Source organism: Oreochromis aureus, linkage group 5, assembly GCF_013358895.1.
Source record: "Oreochromis aureus strain Israel breed Guangdong linkage group 5, ZZ_aureus, whole genome shotgun sequence".
NCBI lineage: Eukaryota > Metazoa > Chordata > Actinopteri > Cichliformes > Cichlidae > Oreochromis > Oreochromis aureus.
Genome location: NC_052946.1, coordinates 38,332,711 through 38,355,345, shown reverse-complemented (window position 1 = coordinate 38,355,345; position 22,635 = coordinate 38,332,711). Strand labels below are relative to the sequence as shown.

Sequence of the window (22,635 nt, the reverse complement as noted above, 5' to 3'; positions counted from 1 at the left end):
CGAGTGCGGCCCAACCGCAAGTACAGAGGGGAGGGGCTTAAGTGTCAGTGAGCAGAGACAGCGGAGGAGGCCCAACTGCTGCACCACAGTAGGTGCCACTGAATGGAAGCTGAAAGTGTGCACGTCAATCAGTCCTGAGTGTTTTAAAGTCCGCTGTGTCTGTGCAGAGGCAAGGTTACCAAAAATTAGTCCCAGAACTTAATAAATCTAACTATATGCAGTAGTTGTATCACATGGTTAAACCTTTTATGCTTCTTTATTAAACAAAATCAGACAAATGAAATTTAAAATCTTTATTTTTATCATTTGAAAGAATTTACAAATGTTAAATGATTTCTATATTTATGGACAGTAATAATTAAGCTTTGTGGTGCTGAGCCAGAAAAGGTTGACAGAGTTTAGAGCTATAAGTGTTTATTTGTAGCACTTTAAAAGTGCAATATAAATATTATAAAATCAGCATCAAACTGCTTCATAAAATCATGAATTGCACTGATGTTTACAAGAATCTCACATCTAAAAAAGTAGAACCAGTTTCTGCAGGATCACCAGCAGCTGCAGTCAGCACCTTCATCCACCAATCATCCACTTTAACACACAGCAGCCATTATTACCACATTTCATAAGCTGCCTTTGTGGTCAAAGTTGGCTTTCTGCTAATTTTTAAGGCATTATGTGGTGAATCTGCTCCTTGTGGTTCGAGTCCCTGAGATTTTGGAGTGAAACACTCAGAGTTGATATGATCAATATGATCTCACTGACTCCTCACAGACAGCAGTGAGAAACATGGAGACACAACGAGACAGATAACAATAAAAGGAATGAAAATACAAAATATTAAAAAAGTAATGTTGACCTCAGAGATACGAATCCATTTCCCCTGAAATATACAAACACACTACAGCTGTGATGTGAGTGAAGTGTCACCGTTACAAGCTTCCTTAGAAGGATCGTCTCTCTGGTTTCTCTGAGAAGCTGCAAAAGCAGAAAAAGTGAGAACATGAAGGATGAGATTATAACATCATGTCTCTGCTTTACTCACAGATGGAGAAAAGCAGCAGTTTGTGGTAACTGTGGTACAGAAACATGTAGTCAGACTAAAATGATCATTTAATGCTCAGAACCTTGAATATTAACTGATAAAGTTTGCTGGTATTATGTGAAGATGAACAGCTCCATGTTGACATGAATGTGCCTGAAACTATCAGAATAATCCTGGTGTGCACACTCTGAATTATGAGTTTTTAGTTATTAGGAAACAAACCACTATTTTCCTGTTTAAGGCAAAAGATTCAAACATGAAATGTCAGGAATGTGAACTCGACACTGATCAAATCATCTGTTATATGGATGTCTAACCTTACAGATATATGAAATAAATCATAAATAATAAATCCATTATTCTAACTCACCTTTCTTGTGTTTTCTGATGCACTTTGCAGCTACAGATGCAGCCAGAGCTGCAGCGACATTCAGAACTCCAGAAAAGCACAAAGCTATGAACACACCGACTCCACAGCTGGACTCAGACGTTTTCTCTGAAACACATGAAAGTTCATGCAGGACTGAAGCAGGACGCCACATACAGCACACTGGATACACACAAACATTAAACACAGTCTAAACCAGAGGTCCCCAACCTTTTTTGCGCCACGTCCTTTAGATGCAGATGGACTGCTGAGTCTTGTCCTGTGGAGGTGGCTCTTCTATGTAACTTATCCTTTATCTTAAGGATAAACGTCACTCTTTGGAGGACACCAATGTTCACATTTTGGACAGAGAGGACAGATGGTTTGAAAGAGGAGTGAAAGAGGCCATCTATGTCCACTGTGAGCGAGCTTCCAGCAGAGTTATTAAAGGGTTTATTTTCTGGTTGCTTTCTACTCACCAACTCTGTAAGCGATGAGCAAGCACTCAAAAATGTCTATAATTCAATGAGTCGGCCCACAGTGGAAGGCACAGGGTTTCTCCTCTGGCGTTTCTCGCTCGAACTCTTTCCTCAGCGAGGTCTTGGGTCTTTTCTCGTCCTGCTCACCAGCTCTGAACTAGAGGAATAAGCATATTGCTACATTGGTACTTCACTTCATAGTGTTATGAGGACATGTCCCGGATAGTTCCGTCTTGACTCCTCCTATCATTCTTACCACATTCTCCTTTTCCTCTTAGTCACTCTTCAGTGCTTTTCTCCAACAGTTCCTCTTTTTACCACACCCAACTCTGCTGCCGCCTAACTTCCCCTAAAACTCCTAAGTTTCATACACATACAAGTCATTTGTCTTCAGATTCATATACTCGATTCATATATTCATCATCATGTCAACATCATGATTTATTGTTAGTTCAAACTATAATCTATACATATCCCTTTTTACGTGATTCTCTTGTTTAATGAATCTCACACTCACACTCTCACAGTTTATCGACAGCTGAGAGGAAGAGGTTGGATAAACTCATCAGGAAGGCCAGCTCTGTTCTGGGATGCACCCTGGACCCAGTGCAGGTGGTGGGAGACATCTCTGATGGACAGAGTCTCCCACCACATGCATGTAAATGTTGCTGCAGAGCCGCTTCAGTGACAGACTGCTGCATCCTCGATGCATGAAGGAGCGTTTCTGCACGTCCTTCCTCCCTGCAGCTGTCAGACTGTACAATCACAACTGCTCCCAGCAATCATAGATGTTTACATCAGTGCTGTAACAACTGCACATTACTTTTCTCCTTTTACACTAACTAATTGAAAGTTACATGTCTACTTTTTAATGCACAGGTACAATACACAATCTGAACTTTTCTAATTATTCTAAATATTTTTAACTATTTAAACATCTTTCAGTATCCTGCTCTGTTTGCACACTACAACCTGGGTTTGCCACTTATCTGTACTCTAATTTTAATAACTGTACAGTCCTCTGCTTTGGTAACTATTGTCCATGATGTAAATATGTTTCACTAGCTGGGCCCACGTCCTCATTTTAGGTTTGACACAGCATTTAGTAGGTGAAGGTGAACGCTTTGACATGAAGTGAGCTGCGGTTTGGTGAAGGCCTCGAAGGGGACTGGCGATGGCTCGGGGCGGGCAGATGCTCATGTACTAAATATAAAGTTAAAGAATTGAAAACAAGGAGGGAGTGTGGGGCACGAAACGAGAATGAACATCTTGTAGAACTGGGGTCCTATGAAGATGATGGCGTGGTCCTGCTCCTTAAAATCCGATACATAATCTCCCCAAAATTGTGTTTCTGTTCTGTTTGTATATGTGGACTTTTTGTTTGTTTATTTGTTTGTTTTTGCTGCTGATACAACCAAATTTCCTCTTGTGGGACAATTAAAGGATTATTCTATTCTAAATCTGTGGACATCTACTCAGTTTACATGTGATTGTGGGGTTTTTTCCTGTCTTCCTTAAACTTTCATTGTTTATACCGTTTAATAAAAAGCTTGGGTGCCATTTTACATGATCAAACTTTTTCTTTATTAAGTCAATAATCTACAAAAAAAGAAAATGAGTGTTTTTCAGATCACAGTCATCACTTCATGACTCCACATGTTTGACTTCCTCACATGATCACAGAGTTGAAGAGACTGAAACTAAACCTGAATCTAAAACTGAAATCTTCTCTTATCCATGTAACAGCAGCAGCTGCTGTCGTTCTGCTCTTTTAGAAGATGTTTTTGCTCAAAGCTGCACATTTTAAATATTTACTGTCATTAGTTTTCTTCTTTTCTTGTCCTGTGACTGCAGATACAGTCAGGAGAAAGATGCACAAATATAAACTCCTCACAGAATTCATTTCAACAAACTGAAAGAAGCAACGGCAGACCGACTGACTGCGGTCTACAGCGGGAACCTGGTCGGGGAGGTCGCTGGTCGTGGAAGGGGCGGGCCGTCGTCGGACGGGGAAGGGGCGGGCCGTCGTCGGACGGGAAGGGGCGGTCCGACGCCGGTCGGGAGAAGTGAAAGGGGCGGGCCGTCGTCGGACGGGGAAGGGGCGGTCCTACGCCGGTCGGAGAGCTTTTACCTCGGTCGGAGAGCTTTTTCGCCGCTTATAAAGCCCGGTCAGCTCGCGCTCCGCCACTCTTCTCTCGTCTTTGCTCGGAGCAGCTCCCCGCTGTCGGCCGATCGGTCTGCCGTTGCTTTTTTCAGTTTGCCGAAATGAAGTCTGTGAGGATTTTGTGCATCTGTCTCCTGACTGTATCTGCAGTTATAGGAAATGAAAAGTGTAAGAAAACTAATGGCAGTAAATATTTAAAGCTCTGAGCGAAAATATTCTAAATTTCTGCAGAAATGAACTGACGGTGAGCAGCGAAGAAGGAATTGGATCCTTTTATCGCTCACATCTGTGTGGTCTTACAGTACTTGGAGTAAAAGTACTTAAAGAAAACTTCTGCCTGCAGTTTTTGGAGCTCATTTGAAATATTCAGCTGCTTTCTGGAACAGTCAGCAGCGTTTAGTTTAGACCAGGGGTAGGCAACTCCAGGCCTCGAGTGCCGGTGTCCTGCAGGTTTTAGATGTGTCCTTGATCAAACACAGCTGATTCAAATTGCTAAATGACCTCCTCAACATGTCTTGAAGTTCTCCAGAGGCCTGTTAATGAACTAATCATTTGATTCAGGTGTGTTGACCCAGGGTGAGATCTAAAACCTGCAGGACACCGGCCCTCGAGGCCTGGCGTTGCCTACCCCTGGTTTAGACTGATAAACACGGATCAGTAGAATACAATAGAATGAGGATGGAGTTCAGTTCAGTGATAGTTGTTGGACAGAAGCTGCTCCAGCAGCAGGTGAACCTTCTTCAGTATCCTGAGGAAATAAAGTCTCTGCTGCGTTTTTTTTTTTTTTTTACAATAGCAGCAGCTTCTCTGATCATTGAAGGTCCTCCCAAAAATTTAAAGCAAAGCACTCTCTCCCTCCTCACCCCCTACACCCCTCTATGTCGCCTCAAATCAGTTATGATTAATTTTTTTTATTGATTGTAAGTAATACTAAAATAGTGCTGTGACTGACAAAGTGGGGTTTCTGTTTCTAACAGTGAGTTAAAGCAGTGCAGAGAAGCTCCAGGAATGTGTTTTAATTATTGATAAGATTAAAAAGATTAATAATGGTACACATAAATGTTAATGTGAGGAAAAATGTTATTTCACAGTAAGTTGTTTTATACATTTGCATGAACCATAGTATGATTAATGGGCAGAACTTTGGAAATTGAATTTAACTTATTTAAATTCAGTTTCTGATGGCACAAAGTTCTGCCCATAGCACAGCTTCTATTTAGAAATATTAAAGCAATGAGGACATGCCTTAAACCTGTATTCTATCAGGAGCAACCAGATGGCAAAAGTTTATCCCAAAAGGTTGATTTTGATCACCTGTTCACGCGCTTTCAGTTCAGTTCTCCCACTGAAAATGCTACGTCCTAAAGAACAGAATCCACCTTTTGCGATCTGCTTACCTTTATGACTGAGCATGCATGAAGACGATAGAGCTTATCCTGTCACAGTAGATTGTATGTTGGACATATCAGTGACCTGAGCTACAGAGAAGTGAAGTAAAACATCTGAACACACTGAGTCTGAGTTACAGTCAAACTATGAACTGCATATTTCAACATCCTGAATAAAACATGCTTCATTCTTCAGGTCCAGGAGTCACAGTGAATGTCTCAGAAGAAAGTGATGTCATCTTACCCTGCTCCCTCAGCACCAATCAGAACCTTGAACAGAAGCTGTTTGATTGGAGGAAAAAAGCACCAACTAAACAGGAGGTGTTCATGTATGATGGAGGCCTTCATTACAATAATGGACGTCCAGGTCAAGACGAGCACTTCAGAGGACGGGTCTCACATTTTCCACAAGAGCTGCAGTTTGGTAACGCCTCCATCATCATCATCAGAAACACCACGGTGGCTGACAGTGGAGTCTACACCTGTGATTTTCCACATCTGCAGCCAGAACAAAGATTCTGCATTAAACTTGTTGTTGGTGAGTAGAAAGCATCCTGAAAATAAACCCTGTAAGAACGCTGCTGGAAGCTGTCACCTCATCAGTTTGTTACCTGAACCAAGAGATGTTCACAGAGGTGATGCAGAAACATCAGCTCCATCATGACTTCATGATGCTGTGTGAAAAAACATGTTTAATTTTGCCTTTCAGAACTGACCTTGAAAGATCGATCAGGAGAAATCCCAGGTGAGTGATGATGTCACTGATGTGTGCATCTGTAACCTGTGTGAGCGGTTTGAAACCTGCTGAAATGTGACTTTGGTCAGATGTACATCAGATCTGTGGTTGTGTCAGTAATGACCGATGAAGAGGAGTCGGTGCTGAGCCTGACTCTGATGTCACTGAGCTCTACATGTGCAGTTTGTAGAGGCTGCTGTGTGGACTGGGATCAAACCTGTGCTGGTGTCCAAATGTGTGAGTAATGGTACGTTCCTCTGGGGCACAGAGTCGTAGCACACAGAGAGCAGATGTAGAAATCAGTCATGTTATCAGTCAAGCCTTCAGATTTCTCTGATCAGTCTTTAAGGTCACACTCTGGGTCACAGTCTAACAAATCAATCTGTCTGAAAGCTCAATAATGATGACATCATTGTTACTTCTGTGAAGCTGGACTCAGGACGTTTCCTGTTTGTGTTGAAAGATGAAAGTCCTCCCAAAGTCTGCTGTAACCTGTAGTAAAGGTTGTTATTTCTCTGCTCTCACACACGATGTGTTGACATCTCCATCAGGAAAGAGAAGCACATGAGAGCATAGCATCACATTTGTGCTGTAACTGCAGCTTCATGCTGTGTTCACAGGTGCAGCTCCGAAGCCGTTTGTTGGGATCCTGAACATCAGCGAGGACGAGGCGCTGCTGAAGTGTGAGGTCAGAGGTGCTTCTCCAAAGCCTAAAGTAGAGTGGAGGGACAGCGACGGGAACATCCTTCCTGCTGAGGAGCCACAGGTGTCACACACAGGAGAGCGCTATGACATCACCCTCCTCACCACGGTGACCAGGACAAACAGCAGCCTCTTCCACTGTGTAGCCACACAGGAGGAGCTGGGCCATGTGACCCGTGATCAGATCGACGTGCGTTACTGTGGTAAGATCTTATTGTGTCGTTGTTTAGACTGTGTTTAATGTTTGTGTGTATCCAGTGTGCTGTATGTGGCGTCCTGCTTCAGTCCTGCATGAACTTTCATGTGTTTCAGAGAAAACGTCTGAGTCCTGCTGTGGAGTCGGTGTGTTCATAGCTTTGTGCTTTTCTGGAGTTCTGACTGTGGCTGCAGCTCTGGCTGCATCTGTAGCTGCAAAGTGCATCAGAAAACACAAGAAAGGTGAGTTAGAATAATGGATTTATTATTTATGATTTATTTCATATATCTGTAAGGTTAGACATCCATATAACAGATGATTTGATCAGTGTCGAGTTCATATTCCGAACATATTATGTTTGAATCTTTTGCCTTAAACAGGAAAATAGTGGTTTGTTTCCTAATAACTAAAAACTCATAATTCAGAGTGTGCACACCAGGATTATTCTGATAGTTTCAGGCACATTCATGTCAACATGGAGCTGTTCATCTTCACATAATGCCAGCAAACTTTATCAGTTAATATTCAAGGTTCTGAGCATTAAATGATCATTTTAGTCTGACTACAGGTTTTTGTATCACAGTTACCACAAACTGCTGCTTTTCTCCATCTGTGAGTAAAGCAGAGACATGATGTTATAATCTCATCCTTCATGTTCTCACGTTTTCTGCTTTTGCAGCTTCTCAGAGAGACGATCCTTCTAAGGAAGCTTGTAACGGTGATGCTTCAGTGACATCACAGCTGTAGTGTGTCTGTGTGGTGGTGTGTGTGTGTGTTTGTGTGTGTGTGTGTGTGTGGGGGGGGGGGGTCACCATTACTTTTTTAAATATTTTGTATTTTCATCCCTTTTATTATTTTTATTATTATTTTTAAACCCGTCTCGTTGTGTCTCCATGTTTCTCACTGCTGTCTGTGATGATTCAAGGAGATCATATTGATCATATCAACTGTAAGTGTTTCACTCCAAAACCCACTGCAGGTGCTGGTGATCCTGCACAAACTGGTTCTACTTTTGTAGATGTCAGATGGTTGTAAACATCAGTGCAGCAGAGATTCTTCATTCAGGGAAACTGACTGTACGTCAGCGTGAAAGCTTTTAGACGTTTGAGACAAAATCCAATAAAAAGCTGCTTTGACTTCTTCAAATATCACTCAGCTTCACGTTGTTGTCAGAACAAACCAAAGTTTCCTGCAAACCTTTGACTGTATTTAAACTTGATGAGATTGATTTTTTATTTTGTCTTCCTGTCGAGTCGACCTGTTGGAGGAACGTCTGTATTGGAGGTGTTCACATCTGTTTGTTAATTTCTCAGGATGAAATCTGTTTCTATTCAGAGTCATCAGCAGCTGTGCCTTTCACAGTGATGAAGTTTGTGCAATTAAAACTGATATTGATGTATTTAAGAACCAAGCTGCTTTCAAAATAATGGATTTTTATGTATTTTATGGTTTTATAAAGCATTTTGATGCTGATTTTATAAGATTTGCATCACATTTTTTAAAGTGTTATAAATAAACACTTTTAACTTTAAACTCTGTCGTCTTTTTCTGGCTCAGCACCGGGAAGCTTTATTATCACCGTCCATAAATATAGAAATCATTTTACATTCGTAAATTAATTTGAAATTAAAAAATAAAGATTTTAAATGTCTTTTTTTATCTTGTTTAATAAAGAAGTGGAAAGTAGTTGTCTCATATAAAAAAAACACGTGACACAACTACAGCATACAGTTAGTTACAGTTATATACTGTGTCAGGCATCATAGCGGCTAACATGAACAGGCACATACATGAGTAGGGCACAGAAAGGGATTGGCAAGAATACCAGAGGCGCAAAACACCAGCTACTGGTAGACAGAACAGTCAGCTGAGACTGCAGGACCAGACTGACCAACCTGTGCACAGCCTGGATTGATTACAAGAAGGCCTATGACTCAATGCCCCACAGCTGGTTACTGGAATGCCTAGAATTGTACAAGATCAACAGGACCCTAAGAGCCTTCATCAGGAACTCAATGGGGATGTGGCGGACAACACTAGAGGCCAACTCCAAGCCCATAGCACAAGTCACCATCAAGTGCGGGATCTACCAAGGAGATGCTCTGTCCCCACTGCTGTTCTGCATAGGCCTGAACCCCCTCAGTGAGATCATTGACAAGACTGGCTACGGATACCGACTACGAAACGGAGCGGTTGTCAGCCACCTCCTGTACATGGATGACATCAAGCTGTATGCCAAGAGTGAACGAGACATCGATTCACTGATCCACACCACCAGGATATACAGCAATGACATTGGAATGTCGTTGTACCTGGGATCCCGCAGGCGAAAAACTGCAACCACCAAGTACCTGCAGAGGGTCAGGCAAGTCCTGAGGAGTCAGCTGAACGGTAAGAACAAGATCCGGGCCATCAACACCTCGCCCCCTGCCCGTGATCAGGTACCCTGCTGGGGTAATAGGCTGGCCAAAGGAGGAGATAGAAGCCACTGACATAAAGACAAGAAAGGTCCTGACCATGCATGGAGGGTTTCACCCCAAGTCCAGCACCCTGAGGCTGTACGCTAAGGAAGGAGGCCGGGGACTGGTGAGTGTCAGCACCACAGTCCAGGATGAGACAACAAATATCCATGAATACATCAACTGACAGCGTGCACAGTGAATACCTCAGGCAGCAGAAACCCAAGAAAGAGGAGGGAGACGTGGAACCATCATGGAAGGACAGGCCCCTGCACGGTATGTACCACCGGCAGATAGAGGAGGTGGCTGATATCCAGAAATCATACCAGTGGCTGGACAAAGCTGGACTGAAAGACAGCACAGAGGCACTAATCATGGCAGCACAAGAACAAGCTCTGAGCACAAGATCCATAGAGGCTGGGGTCTATCACACCAGGCAAGACCCCAGGTGCAGGCTGTGTAAAGATGCCCCCGAGACAATCCAGCACATAACAGCAGGGTGCAAGATGCTACCTCCTGAGCTACAGCCACCCCAGCAGTGAAAGTTCCTCCAGTGTTTACTGTTATCTCAACTGTCGGTCACGAAACTGACTCACACTATTTTGTGGTAAAACAACAAACAAACTACTAATTAAACTGAACTTATTAAAGATGGGCAGATACTCTAAACCAAAACTAGCCTCAAAGTTAGTTTCATAAAAAAACATTTATTTTATTTTATTTTCTCTCACAAATAAAATAAAATAAATTGTTGGCCTGTCTGGAGGCCTTATACCACTTAAAAATGTTTTTCTTTTCCTTGAGTATGAACTCTAAATTCAAAGATTTGTTTCAGTAAGATGTTTTTACAGCTGATCAAATTTCTCTGCTGGGAGTATTGTGCCAAAGACGGTTAATTTTAGTTCTTAACCAGCTCCACATCAGCCTGATTTTGTCATTTTTAAAATGAAAAAATAATACTGTTACTTTTTAAAATCTTTCTATTAAATTAGTGTCGTCCTTTTCCTGTCTGTCCTTTTGTTTCTGCGATGTTCCACATTTGATGTTGACGTTATTTGTGTTGTTACCCAGCAGTTTGTAATAAAGGTCCTTCAGTGTGATGGGAGACTGCAGATTAAATTTAACATCCATCACTTTTTCTGTTTCTCTCTGTGATGATGGCAGATTAACAACAGTTAAAATTTTTCTCTAAGGATTTCCTCACTTTGCTGTACAACACTCTGTTTTTACTTTTGCTGCTTCACACAGCAAAGCTCTCCATCACAGCTCAGTGCTCCATCTACAGGTGCATCCACAAGATGCTAAAGGTGAAGATGTTGGAGAGCAAACATATGTAATGATGGACAGTGCAATTTGAAGATAATCTGGTTCATTAATAAACATCACTTCTGTACAAAACAAAAGTACAACAGAGAGCAATTTTTCACAAAAATATTTTTATTAAAAACTGACCAAAAGAGCCACATTTTATTGTCGAAAATATACAAGAAATGTTGTTTAGAAAAAAAAAAACATTTTCAAAAATAAACTTATTGGCTGCATACCAATGATATGAGTGACTGTTTAGGCACCAATTCATTTTTCACTAAAATGACAAAAACTGTCATTATGAATTCTTTTACATGTTACTATGATGCTGTTATGACAGTTTTCAAACATTGATCAAAATGATAAATAATTTAAGAATGAAATAAAAGTTTATACACTTAAAAAAACAAACTGATACATTTTTCCAAGCAGAAAACACTTTCATTCTGAAAAGTCAGCGACTGGCTGAACAGCGCCTTTAAACTTTTTTACTGTACAACAATTATTTACATGGCGTAATTTACATGACAGACACACAATGTTATGAGCAGAAGGTCAATACAAGTGCAATGTAAAAAAACCCCAAACATTCTTAAATTTAAACAGTACAACTCTCTATAGAAATAGCATATAATTACTGTATTTTTGGGGACCATAAGAAGAACTGGATTATAAGGCGTATTAAGCGAAACAAAACAGTCAGATACATCAAACTTCACTCAACTCATTAACAGGCCAATCACAATCACATCCCTTTGGCGGGCTGTGATTCGCCTGTTCAGCACTTTGAATTCCAACAGCTACTTTTTCACTGCAACTTATGTAATGTTCAGCCAGAGAACAACAATCAGTATCCTCTCAAAGTAAGCAATAAAAAATCATAGAATTAATATAAAGCCTCACAAATTTTGTAACTGCTCCTGAAGGTTCTTCATGTTCGAAGTAGAATAAAGGGCCATGCTCCAACTGATGTTTAGCCAGTATTTTAATCCTCTTTTCACCAGCAAACACCGTGAAAAACTATGGTGAAATGATCAATGAAAAACACGGATATTACATCAGCAGAACAAAATTACAATTCAAATAAAACATACACACAAAGTAAATGCACCAACATACCGTAGTGCGCCTTTCTACTGAACATTCAATGAGCAATTGTAGTCCATATCTTCTATATTTCCACCTTTACACAAGCCAGCGTTCTCTTTCTGGCTCGAGCCTTCAGTCTCTGGTGACGTGTGCGCTTAATTGAGCATCACCCCAAAGCATGCGCACCACAAAGCGCCACACTCAGGTCCACCAGTAGGTGGCGACAACACAACACAAATACAGATTAAACACCCAACTTTTGAACATTGCAATCACATAATAATTACATTTCAATGCGACAGCTACACTGCCACCAAAATTACAAAGGATTTCTATTTACATGAGTTAAACAAAATTAAATCCTGTAATTTTTAATAAATTGACAATCAAACATCAACTTATGTTACAAAAAATCACTTCTTAAATAAACTTATATTATACATATTATACATATTGTGCTTGTGTTCTTAACCCTTGTACTACTTCACTGTAGTTTAGACCCTTTAACTAGTACCACTAGTTTCTGAACTGGTCTCTCAAGAAAAGAGACTTGTTTCAAACGTTCACCTTTCTTCCCCAGCTCCTTTTGCCCTATTTGGATCTTAACTTTCCGCACTAAACCATCATCATCTTCATTGGCTTCAACCACCCTTGCCAATTTCCACTCATTTCTTGGAATATTGTCCTCCTTTAAAATCACTACATCTCCAACCTGTACATTTTGTTTAGGAGAATGCCATCGTTGTCTTAAACTAATGCTGTTTAGGTATTCCTTGCGCCACCTGCTCCAGAACAACTCTGTTAAATATTGCACCCTCCGCCACCTCTTCCTGGCGTACAAATCTTCTCTTACAAATCTACCAGGAGGCGGAAGTGGCATAGACTCTTTCATTGTGAGCAAATGATTAGGCGTCAAAGGCTCAGCACTGTTGGGGTCGTTGATCGTATCAGTAGTGAGTGGACGATGGTTCAAAATTGACATGGCCTCGTAGAAGAAAGTTCTCAATGAGGTGTCATCTAACCTTCCTGTAGCTTGGGCTAGGACAGAACTCATGACATTCCTAACAGTGCGAATCTGTCGTTCCCAAACGCCTCCTCTGTGACTAGCTTCAGGAACATTCATTTGAAAGTCACACTGGTTTTTAGCTAGATAAGTAGTAATCATCTCCTTGTCTAATTCCAATAGACCCTTCTTGAACTCGTTCTTAGCTCCGACAAAATTTGTGCCTTGGTCAGAACGAATCTGTCTGACTGTGCCTCTGATTGCTATGAAGCATCTTAAAGCGTTTATAAATGCGTCAGTGGAGAGATCTTCCAACATCTCAATGTGTGCGGCTCTCGAGCTTAAACACGTAAACAACAGGCCATACCTCTTCCATTCCCTTCGACATTGTTTCGTATAGAAGGGGCCGAAAACATCAACTCCAGTGTAGGTGAATGGGGGCGAAGGATCCACTCTGTCAAATGGCAAGTCAGCCATGCGTTGTTCTTCAGCTGGCCCACGCACTTTTCTACAATTGACACACCCTTTAATGTATTTGGCCACTACCTTACTGCCACCTATGATCCAATAGCCACTTTCCCTGAGTTTGTTCAGAGTTTGGCCTCGGCCTTGGTGTTGCGTTTTCTTGTGACAGTGGTCAAGAACGAGTTGTGTGACAATGCCTTCCTTTGGAAGGATTACTGGATGATTCAATGCAAATGATGCTGAGGACTTTCTCAACCTTCCTCCAACCCTAAGCAAGTTGTCTACCAAAATAGGATCGAGTTGATACATTTTATGAGTTTTTGGCAGTCCAGCTGAGTTTTGACTGAACCATTTGAGCTCTTCTTTAAAGGCTTCCCTCTGTGCTGCCTGGAAGAGTACAAAAGCAGCCATTTGTCTTTCTTCTACACTAATGGGTCCTGACTTATCTCTCCTTGCAAGTCTTTTAATTCTCGCCACAACGTTAAGAGCTGTATCCCAATTGGAAAATCTTGAGAACCTCTCAAGAAAGCTGTTTTCTTCAAGGGCATTTGTCTTCAGGACCTTTACTTCTGGGTCCCCAACAAGAAGATCAGGGAATGTTGGTTTGTGACAATTTCCCTTTCCCATAGGAATTTAGGTCCAGTGAGCCAATTCGAGCTTAGGAGATCTGCCACCTTGAGGCCCCTAGATGCGTGATCAGCTGGATTTTGATCAGATTCAATGTAAAACCATTGCTTTGGATCAGTAGAGTCTCTTATTTTCTGAACTCGATTTGCCACAAAGACATGAAAGCGACGAGCATCATTTTTATGTATCCAAGCGTCACTTTAGAATCTGTCCAGAAAAACTCCTCGTCAATTTTCCGCCGAGCTCTGACCTGAGGAAGTTACTTACAGCTGCAGAAACTGCAGCTGCAGTGAGCTCAAGGCGTGGGATAGTGATTATTCTTGTGGGTGCCACTCTGGCTTTACCCATGACCAGTGCACAATGCACGTTCTTATCAGCAACAATCCTGATGTATGAACATTGTCCATAGCCACAGCTGCTGGCATCCGAAAAATGATGCAGCTCAATTTTTTTGACCTTGCCGAAGTTCTCAGGAACAAGGCATCTTGGTATTTCAATCCTTTTCAGATTCTCCAAGTCACCGAGCCATGCTTTCCATTTGGTCTCTAGTGCCGGGGGAATAGGTTCATCCCATCCCACTCCGCGTTTGCACATTTCCTGGAGTACTTGTTTCCCTGTCAAAATGTAGGGTGAGAGAAATCCTAACGGGTCATACACACTAGCAACTGTTGCTAGAATTCCTCGGCGTGTGGCTGGCCTTTCTTTGAGGGCTACACTGAATGAGAACACGTCAGCCTCTATGTTCCACTTTACTCCCAGCACACTTTGCATTTGAATTACAGAATAGTTCAGGTTTACATCTTTGGTATTGCTGGCTCTTTCTGTTTCTGGGATAATGCTCATGACCTCCTTATTATTGCATGCAAATTTGTGCAAGCGCAGTTTCGCTTTTGCACAGACCTCTTGTGCTTCACAGACCAGCTGCTTGGCTTCCCTGACTGAATCAATGCTGATTAGCCCGTCATCCACATAAAAGTTTTTGTGAATGAATCTGGCTGCTAGTGGGTAGTCCTTCTCTTGTTCCCTGGCGAGATACTTCATGCCATAGTTAGCACATCCTGGTGATGATGCCGCTCCGAAAATGTGTACTCGCATGCGATACTCCTTAGGCTCAGTATCTGTATTCCCGTCCTTCCACCACAGAAACCTTAAGAAGTCTCGATCCTCTGGGTTGACATGGAAGCGATGAAACATTTTTTCCACATCGCACATAATTGCTATATGATGCTCTCGAAATCTGCACAAAACCCCTGCCAGAGCATTAATCAAGTCTGGGCCTGTGAGTAGGTGGTCATTTAAAGAGATGCCTTCGTGTTTAGCAGAGCAGTTGAAAACAACTCGAATTTTCTCCGGCTTCCTGGGATGATACACGCCATGGTGCGGAATGTACCATGTGTTATTACCTGTTGATGTGCCATCTGCTTCCTCTGCATCACCATCTTTAAAGACACTATTCATGAACTTTATGTAGTCTTCCTTGTACTTTGGGTTCTTATCCATTTTTCCTTTTAAACGTTTCAAGCGAAACATTGCAAGCTGTTTGTTATTTGGAAGCTGTGGGTGTTCTCTAAAAGGCAGAGGCATTTCTAAATGGCCTTCCTCATTGTAGTGAATGTTCTCATTCAGCATCTCTAGAAACTGAATGTCCTCTTGAGATACACTCTCTTCTTTATGGTTTGTGTCCAGAAAGTCATTTTCAAGTGCTTTAATCACAGAAGCAGGTGTGACAGATGGCAGCTCCTTTACTGTGACACGATGACAGAGCCCTGCTGCTTCCATCGAACTTTTCCATGGCTTAATGGCTCCCACGATACTCCACCCTAAGTCTGTTTTTATTGCATAGGGATCATAATCATTTCCTGGTATGACTTCCCTTGGTTTTAGAGCTCTTGCACAGTCGTAACCAATGAGAAGAGCTATAGGACAGTGCAAGAGATCTGGCATTTCATTTGCAATGCTGAGTAGATGGGGCCACTTTTTTGCTGTCTCTCGAGTTGGAATACTGTGTTTCTCCAATGGAATGTACTCTTGAGTGTAAGTTGGTGGCAAGTCAATGTACTTTTCTGAGTTGTACCCTCTTACCCTCAGTCCATCTACTCTTTGACTAGGTACAATCGAACACCTGTCAGTCATTGTTGTCAGCTTTAGCTTCACTGGTTCCCTGCTTGCCTGTATCTTTTCACAAATATCTTGGTCAATAAATGTGTTGCTGCTTTGGGTGTCTAGCAGAGCATAAACCAATGTCTCTTGATTCTTCGCTGATGAAGAAAGCCACACTGGAACGATCATTGAAGTGCAATCATTGTTGCCCACTCTCACACTGCACGATACGGTGGCTGCATTCTCTTCTTCTGATGGTGTTTCAGGTTCGTCTCCCAGTGGAGGATCTTCATGGAGAGGAGAAGGGTGGCTTTGCCTGCAGACATTACATGTTGCTCTCTGTCGACAGTTTTTGGAAATGTGACCGACTACGCAGACAAGCAAAGCACATATTGTTGTCCCTAATGAACTGTTTCTTTTCTTCAAGCGGCATTGCTGTAAACTTTGCACATTTATAGATAAAATGATTTTGCTTGCAGCAGATACACTCAAGTTGCCTTTTGTTCTGAGTTGAGGGAAGGTTGGGCTTTGATTTTCTGTTGCTCTGAACTGTAGTAGTGTTCTTCACATCCTTAGACACATTTGCTGATGTCACCAGGACACTGGCCTTCAGACGTTTTTGTTCTTTCTCAGGTTTTTCAAATGTGTTTTTTAAGGCAAACAGAGAAGAAACTGGATTACATGCTATACGCGCCTCTTCAGCCACAAAGTCTGCAAATTCTGCAAACCCTGGATATGCCTTTTCTTCATCCAGTAATCTTGTGACATAACGATTCCAGCGGGTTGTGGCCCAATCAGGAAGTTTCAGCAATATTTTTTGATTTTCTTCACAATCATCTAAAACCTTGAGGCCTTGGACGTGGGGCATAGCATTCTTGCAAGAAATGAGGAAATCACTAAACTCTCTTAATTTAAGTGACTCCTTTGGTCCAATCTTTGGCCAACTGCTTAGTTTTCCCCTAAAGGCTCTTTGAACTACAAATGGGTGTCCATAGCGTTTTTTCAGAGCATCCCAAGCTTGTTTGTAAGCTTCCTCGTCACTTCGATAAAATGTCCCTTCTAAAACACAGAGAGCTTCTCCACCAATGTACTTCTTCAAGTAGAACAGCTTATGGGCTGAATCTGTGCAGCTTGTCTCGACAAGCGCCTTAAAGCAAGTGCTCCACTCAACAAATTTCAGTGGGTCTCCTGTAAATGTAAAAGGCTCTGGTACTGGAAGTCTAGACATTGCTAAGGACTCTTTTAATGCCTGCACCAGAGAGAGCTCACTTTCTTTTGGACCCACTTGAGTATCACAGTGAGGGGCGTGAACACTTTGTGAGGTCTGAATGAATTTACCTTCAGAGTGAGGAGGTGCAGTGCTCTGAGGAACTTGGGTGCATGGAGGACTGCTAAGTGGTTTAGGAAGCTGACTGAAAGACAAAGTACTCCTTACTTCACAATTTCTTATTTCAGCATTCATTTTTGATTCCTCTTCAGCATATACATTGTATTCTGCCTGAATGACCTCAAGATCTCTTTGATTTTCCAACATTTTCAGTTGCTCTTGTTGAGCTAATATCTCCTTTCTCCGGGCAGATATCTCCATTTCTCTGTTTATTTCAGCTTGCTTTGATGCCAGTCGTGCTGCTGCTTCTGCTTTCCTTGCAGATACATGACTTCCTTGCTGACTATGGCTGTGCTGGCTATTTATTCCAGCTCTAGACACAGTTGAGCCATAAATTGATTCTGCACCTTCTCTTTGGAGTAATTGAAGGAGTGATTCTTTTACAGCTAATGCATCAAACTCTTTGTCAACATCTGCATAACGCCTTTTCAGAAGTATCATCATCTCAGCAGAAACTGAAGTACAGCTATCCATCTTTCTTCTCATATCTTGAGATGGTGTAGTCAGTGCACGTAAAGCCACATAATCTTGCTGTAGGTCCAACTCACATTTTTCTACTGACTTGATCATTTCAGCTAATTCTGCTTTAGAACATTCTTCTTTAAGTTTGGACCTAGTGAGCTGAATTTCTGCCTTAAAGTTTAAATATGTTGACATAAACTTTCTTTCTTTGCTTGTTATCTCTGTCTGTTTAAACTCACGCATTTTTTCTGTTAGTTGCCTTTGACGGTCTGTTCGTCTCACCTCTGCGTCAGGTTGAGATGATGGCTGAGGCAGCCCTATTTTGTGTATTTCAAGGTCTCCATGAATTTCTCCTATGCGTGCTTCAATTTCTTCTCTTTCTGCATCTTCAAGTTCAGTTTCTAATTTCTTTTCTAACTGTGCCTTTTCTTCTTCTAAGGCTATAAGTATTTGCTCAAGGCTATAAGTTTCTTGTGTACTCTGCTCCATTACAATGTTTTGAACCAACAACTTAGAACAATAAAAGGAAACTTAACTAGAGTACACTACCTTAAATATTAAACATTAGCACAGTAATACACTTTCAATAAATGAACAAATGTACAATATCTACACCATACAATTTTCTTTTTGGCTTTTTCTTAGATCTCTTTATGCAGTTCAAACATTTCTCTGATGTAAGAACTCACAGTCTACTCTTCCACGTGGGCTGTCTTCTTGGAAGCATGGCGTGCAGGGCTCTGGCTGCTCACTCCATAACAGGCCACGTTTTTCACTGTAACTGCTCCTGAAGGTTCTTCATGTTCGAAGTAGAATAAAGGGCCATGCTCCAACTGATGTTTAGCCAGTATTTTAATCCTCTTTTCACCAGCAAACACCGTGAAAAACTATGGTGAAATGATCAATGAAAAACACGGATATTACATCAGCAGAACAAAAATTACAATTCAAATAAAACATACACACAAAGTAAATGCACCAACATACCGTGTGCGCCTTTCTACTGAACATTCAATGAGCAATTGTAGTCCATATCTTCTATATTTCCACCTTTACACAAGCCAGCGTTCTCTTTCTGGCTCGAGCCTTCAGTCTCTGGTGACGTGTGCGCTTAATTGAGCATCACCCCAAAGCATGCGCACCACAAAGCGCCACACTCAGGTCCACCAGTAGGTGGCGACAACACAACACAAATACAGATTAAACACCCAACTTTTGAACATTGCAATCACATAATAATTACATTTCAATGCGACAGCTACAAATTTCTTCAAACTCTAGGAGGCTGATTGTTTGGAACGGATGCGAGGGAAGCACCACATACAAACACTGGGACATGAACACACAGTAATTATATATGCATAAATGGTGACAACGACAAAGATTTCTCACAGAAGCCTGAATCAAACCTTAGTCTTAAAGGTATCAACATTATTAGTGTTCCCTTTGCAGTTCTCCGAAAGCACAGCATAACACAATGCTTCAAGGATTACAGATATTTAAAAAAGATTTCTGATGCCAGCAGCAGGTTAGACTTCAGAGGGTGAACTGTGCTGGACATTTGATCTGAGACAGTTTCATCAGATTGTTTTTAGGGGTTTAACTTTAATCTATGTAACAAGCTAATCCACCCACTCTTTTTTAAATTAATGGTGTTATTAATTGATGAACCCATTCACTCACACACACACACACGCACACACAGATAACTTTTATGTGCACTTTCATCTTTGTACACAGTGCTTTCTAACTATCTGACAACCACACGTGTGAAGTAGCTGGGGAACAAACCACTGAACTGTTCCTTAGACCTTTTAATTCTTCTGGGCCTGTCTCAGAATCTGGTGCTGGTGGATCTTCTGAGGATTTGTTTGCACTTCCAGTGCAGCCTGAAAACACATTTTCATTAAGTTAACTTTTAGATATTTTACAGAAATTATTTGCTATTCCAAAAACATTTTAATCTCATTCTAATTCAACACACACACAGACAGAAACTGACTCAAAGTCTGTCTCTGAGGTTAGGGTGGCTCAGTGATTTATTTGACAGGAATCAAAGAAAACCTGCAGCTAAACCCATAAAATTAAAACGTTACTGAAGCAGAATAAAAACAAAACAAGCAGAAAGCATCACTTTAAAATCAGATTAGAATACGAGGGCAATCCCAAAAAGCAAGATCTCGAAAACAGTGGTGACGTAGAAAAACTGCACAGCTGTTGGCCACATTGTTGTAGTTGGTGCTTCCTCCACTCCTAAATAAGCATGCGCGGCTTTGCTGGGAAGCAGACCAGGAGTGACATGTTTAGCCGCATGTTCTCCTTAAATTGCTGGCTGTCTGAGTGGTGTCCCAGAAACAATGTGGGCTTCATAGATAATTGGCAAACCTTCTGGAGGAAACCTGGTCTTGTTAGGAGAGACGGCATCCATCCCACTTTGGATGGAGCAGCTCTCATTTCTAGAAATATGGACCAATTTATTAAACCCCCAAAATATGACTATCCAGAGTTGGGACCAGGAAGCAGAGTTGCAGTCTTACACGCCTCTCTGCAGCTTCTCTCCTCCTGCTACCCCCAAAACCCATCTCCATTGAAACTGTGTCAGCTCCCAAACAGACAAAAACAAAACAAAAACCAGCAATAAACAACTTAAACATAAAAATCACAAAGAAAGAACAATACAGTATCCACATCTGAACCAAAGAGTAAAACAGTGAAATGTGGATTATTAAATATTAGTTCTCTCTCCTCCAAGTCTCTGTTAGTACATGACCTAATAATTGATCAACAAATCGATTTACTCTGCCTTACAGAAACCTGGTTGCAGCCGGATGATTATGTTAGTTTAAATGAATCAACACCCCGAGTCATTCTAACTACCAGAAATCCCAAGCACAGGCCGAGGGGCGGTGGCAGCAATTTTTCACACCAGTCTATTAATTAACGAAAGACCAAGACAGACTTTTAATTCATTTGAAAGCCTGATGCTTAGCCTCGCCCACCCCAGCTGTAAAACTCAGAAACCAGTCTTACTTGTTATCATCTATCGTCCACCTGGGCCTTACACAGAGTTTCTCTCTGATTTCTCAGACTTTTATCTGATTTAGTGCTCAGCTCAGATAAAATAATTATTGTGGGTGATTTTAACATCCATGTAGATGCTAAAAATGACAGCCTCAACATCGCATTTAATCTGTTATTAGACTCAATTGGCTTCTGTCAAAATGTAAAAGAACCCACCCACCACTTTAATCACACTCTAGATCTTGTTTTAACATATGGCATAGAAACTGAACATTTAACAGTGTTTCCTGAAAACCCTCTGCTGTCTGATCATTTCCTGATAACATTTACATTTACAATAATTGATTACACAGCAGTGGAGAGTAGACTTTATCAAAGTAGATGTCTTTCTGAAAGTGCTGTAACTAAGTTTAAGAATAGTTTTCATATAAAAATAGTTTGCTGCTTTATAAGAAAGCCCTCCGCAAAGCCAGAACATCTTACTATTCGTCACTGATTGAAGAAAATAAGAACAACCCCAGGTTTCTCTTCAGCACTGTAGCCAGGCTGACAAACAGTCAGAGCTCTGTTGAGCCAACCATCCCTTTAATGTTAACTAGTAATGACTTCATGAACTTCTTCACATATAAAATTTTTATCATTAGAGAAAAAATTACCAATAATCATCCCACAGATGTAATATTATCTACAGCTACTTTTAGTACCATTGATGTTAAGTTAGACTCTTTTTCTCCAATTGATCTTTCTGAGTTAACTTCAATAATTAATTCCTCCAAACCATCAACGTGTCATTTAGACCCCATTCCTACAAAACTGCTCAAAGAAGTCCTGCCATTAATTAATTCTTCGATCTTAACCTCCTAGGACCTGCCGTCCACATATGTGGACATCACATTTTGGGTTATTTAGACCAAAATACTCAATTGTGCTCTACATGGGCCTGAAATCCACTTACGAGGACATTATACTTCCACTGTTCTATCAAACTTTTAAACAAATATCGTCATATGTGGCTCTTATTTTTCTTAAAAACAAAAATAAGGTGAAAAAAAAATCTGGTAATTCTTTGTTTTTACATTCATCGGGCCCCAATCAGCCCACATATCAAAGAGAAATTCAAAATGCATGTTGTGGAAGAGTTCGGGTCTTAGGAGGTTAAATATGATCAACCTATCTCTAATAATCGGCTATGTACCACAGGCCTTCAAGCTGGCTGTAGTTAAACCTTTACTTAAAAAGTTATCTCTAGACCCAGCTGTCTTAGCTCATCTCTGTGCTTTTCCTGCTAGACCTCAGTGCTGCGTTTGATACCGTTGATCATAATATACTATTAGAGCGATTAGAACATGCTGTAGGTATTACAGGTACTGTGCTGCAGTGATTTGTATCATATGTATCTAATAGACTCCAATTTGTTCATGTAAATGGAGAGTCCTCTTCACACACTAAGGTCTATTATGGTGTTCCACAGGGTTCAGTGCTAGGACCAATTCTGTTTACATTATACATGCTTCCCTTAGGCAGCATCATTAGAAGACATAGCATAAATTTTCACTGCTATGCAGATGACACTCAGCTCTATCTATCCATGAAGCCAGGTAACACACACCAATTAGTTAAACTGCAGGAATGTCTTAAAG

General features: G+C 41.2%; 1 protein-coding gene across 6 annotated transcripts in view; it reads right to left on the bottom strand.

The window, feature by feature from the left end:
- Positions 1-7,077: 7,077 nt before the first annotated feature.
- The window catches only part of LOC116327237 (butyrophilin-like protein 1), a 34,823-nt gene continuing 19,265 nt past the window's right edge, over positions 7,078-22,635 (bottom strand). For 4 of the 6 annotated variants that reach the window (XM_039612577.1, XM_039612578.1, XM_039612579.1 and 1 more), the window contains 2 exons: positions 19,786-19,863; positions 7,078-7,286 (listed from right to left, as the gene is read on the bottom strand). In XM_039612577.1, the coding sequence (XP_039468511.1) occupies positions 7,105-7,286; positions 19,786-19,863 (260 nt within the window). In that variant the 3' untranslated portion in view covers positions 7,078-7,104. Of the gene's footprint in view, positions 7,287-16,517; positions 19,864-22,635 lie in introns of those variants that run through there. The other 2 variants (XM_039612582.1, XM_039612581.1) reach the window with 2 other exon arrangements.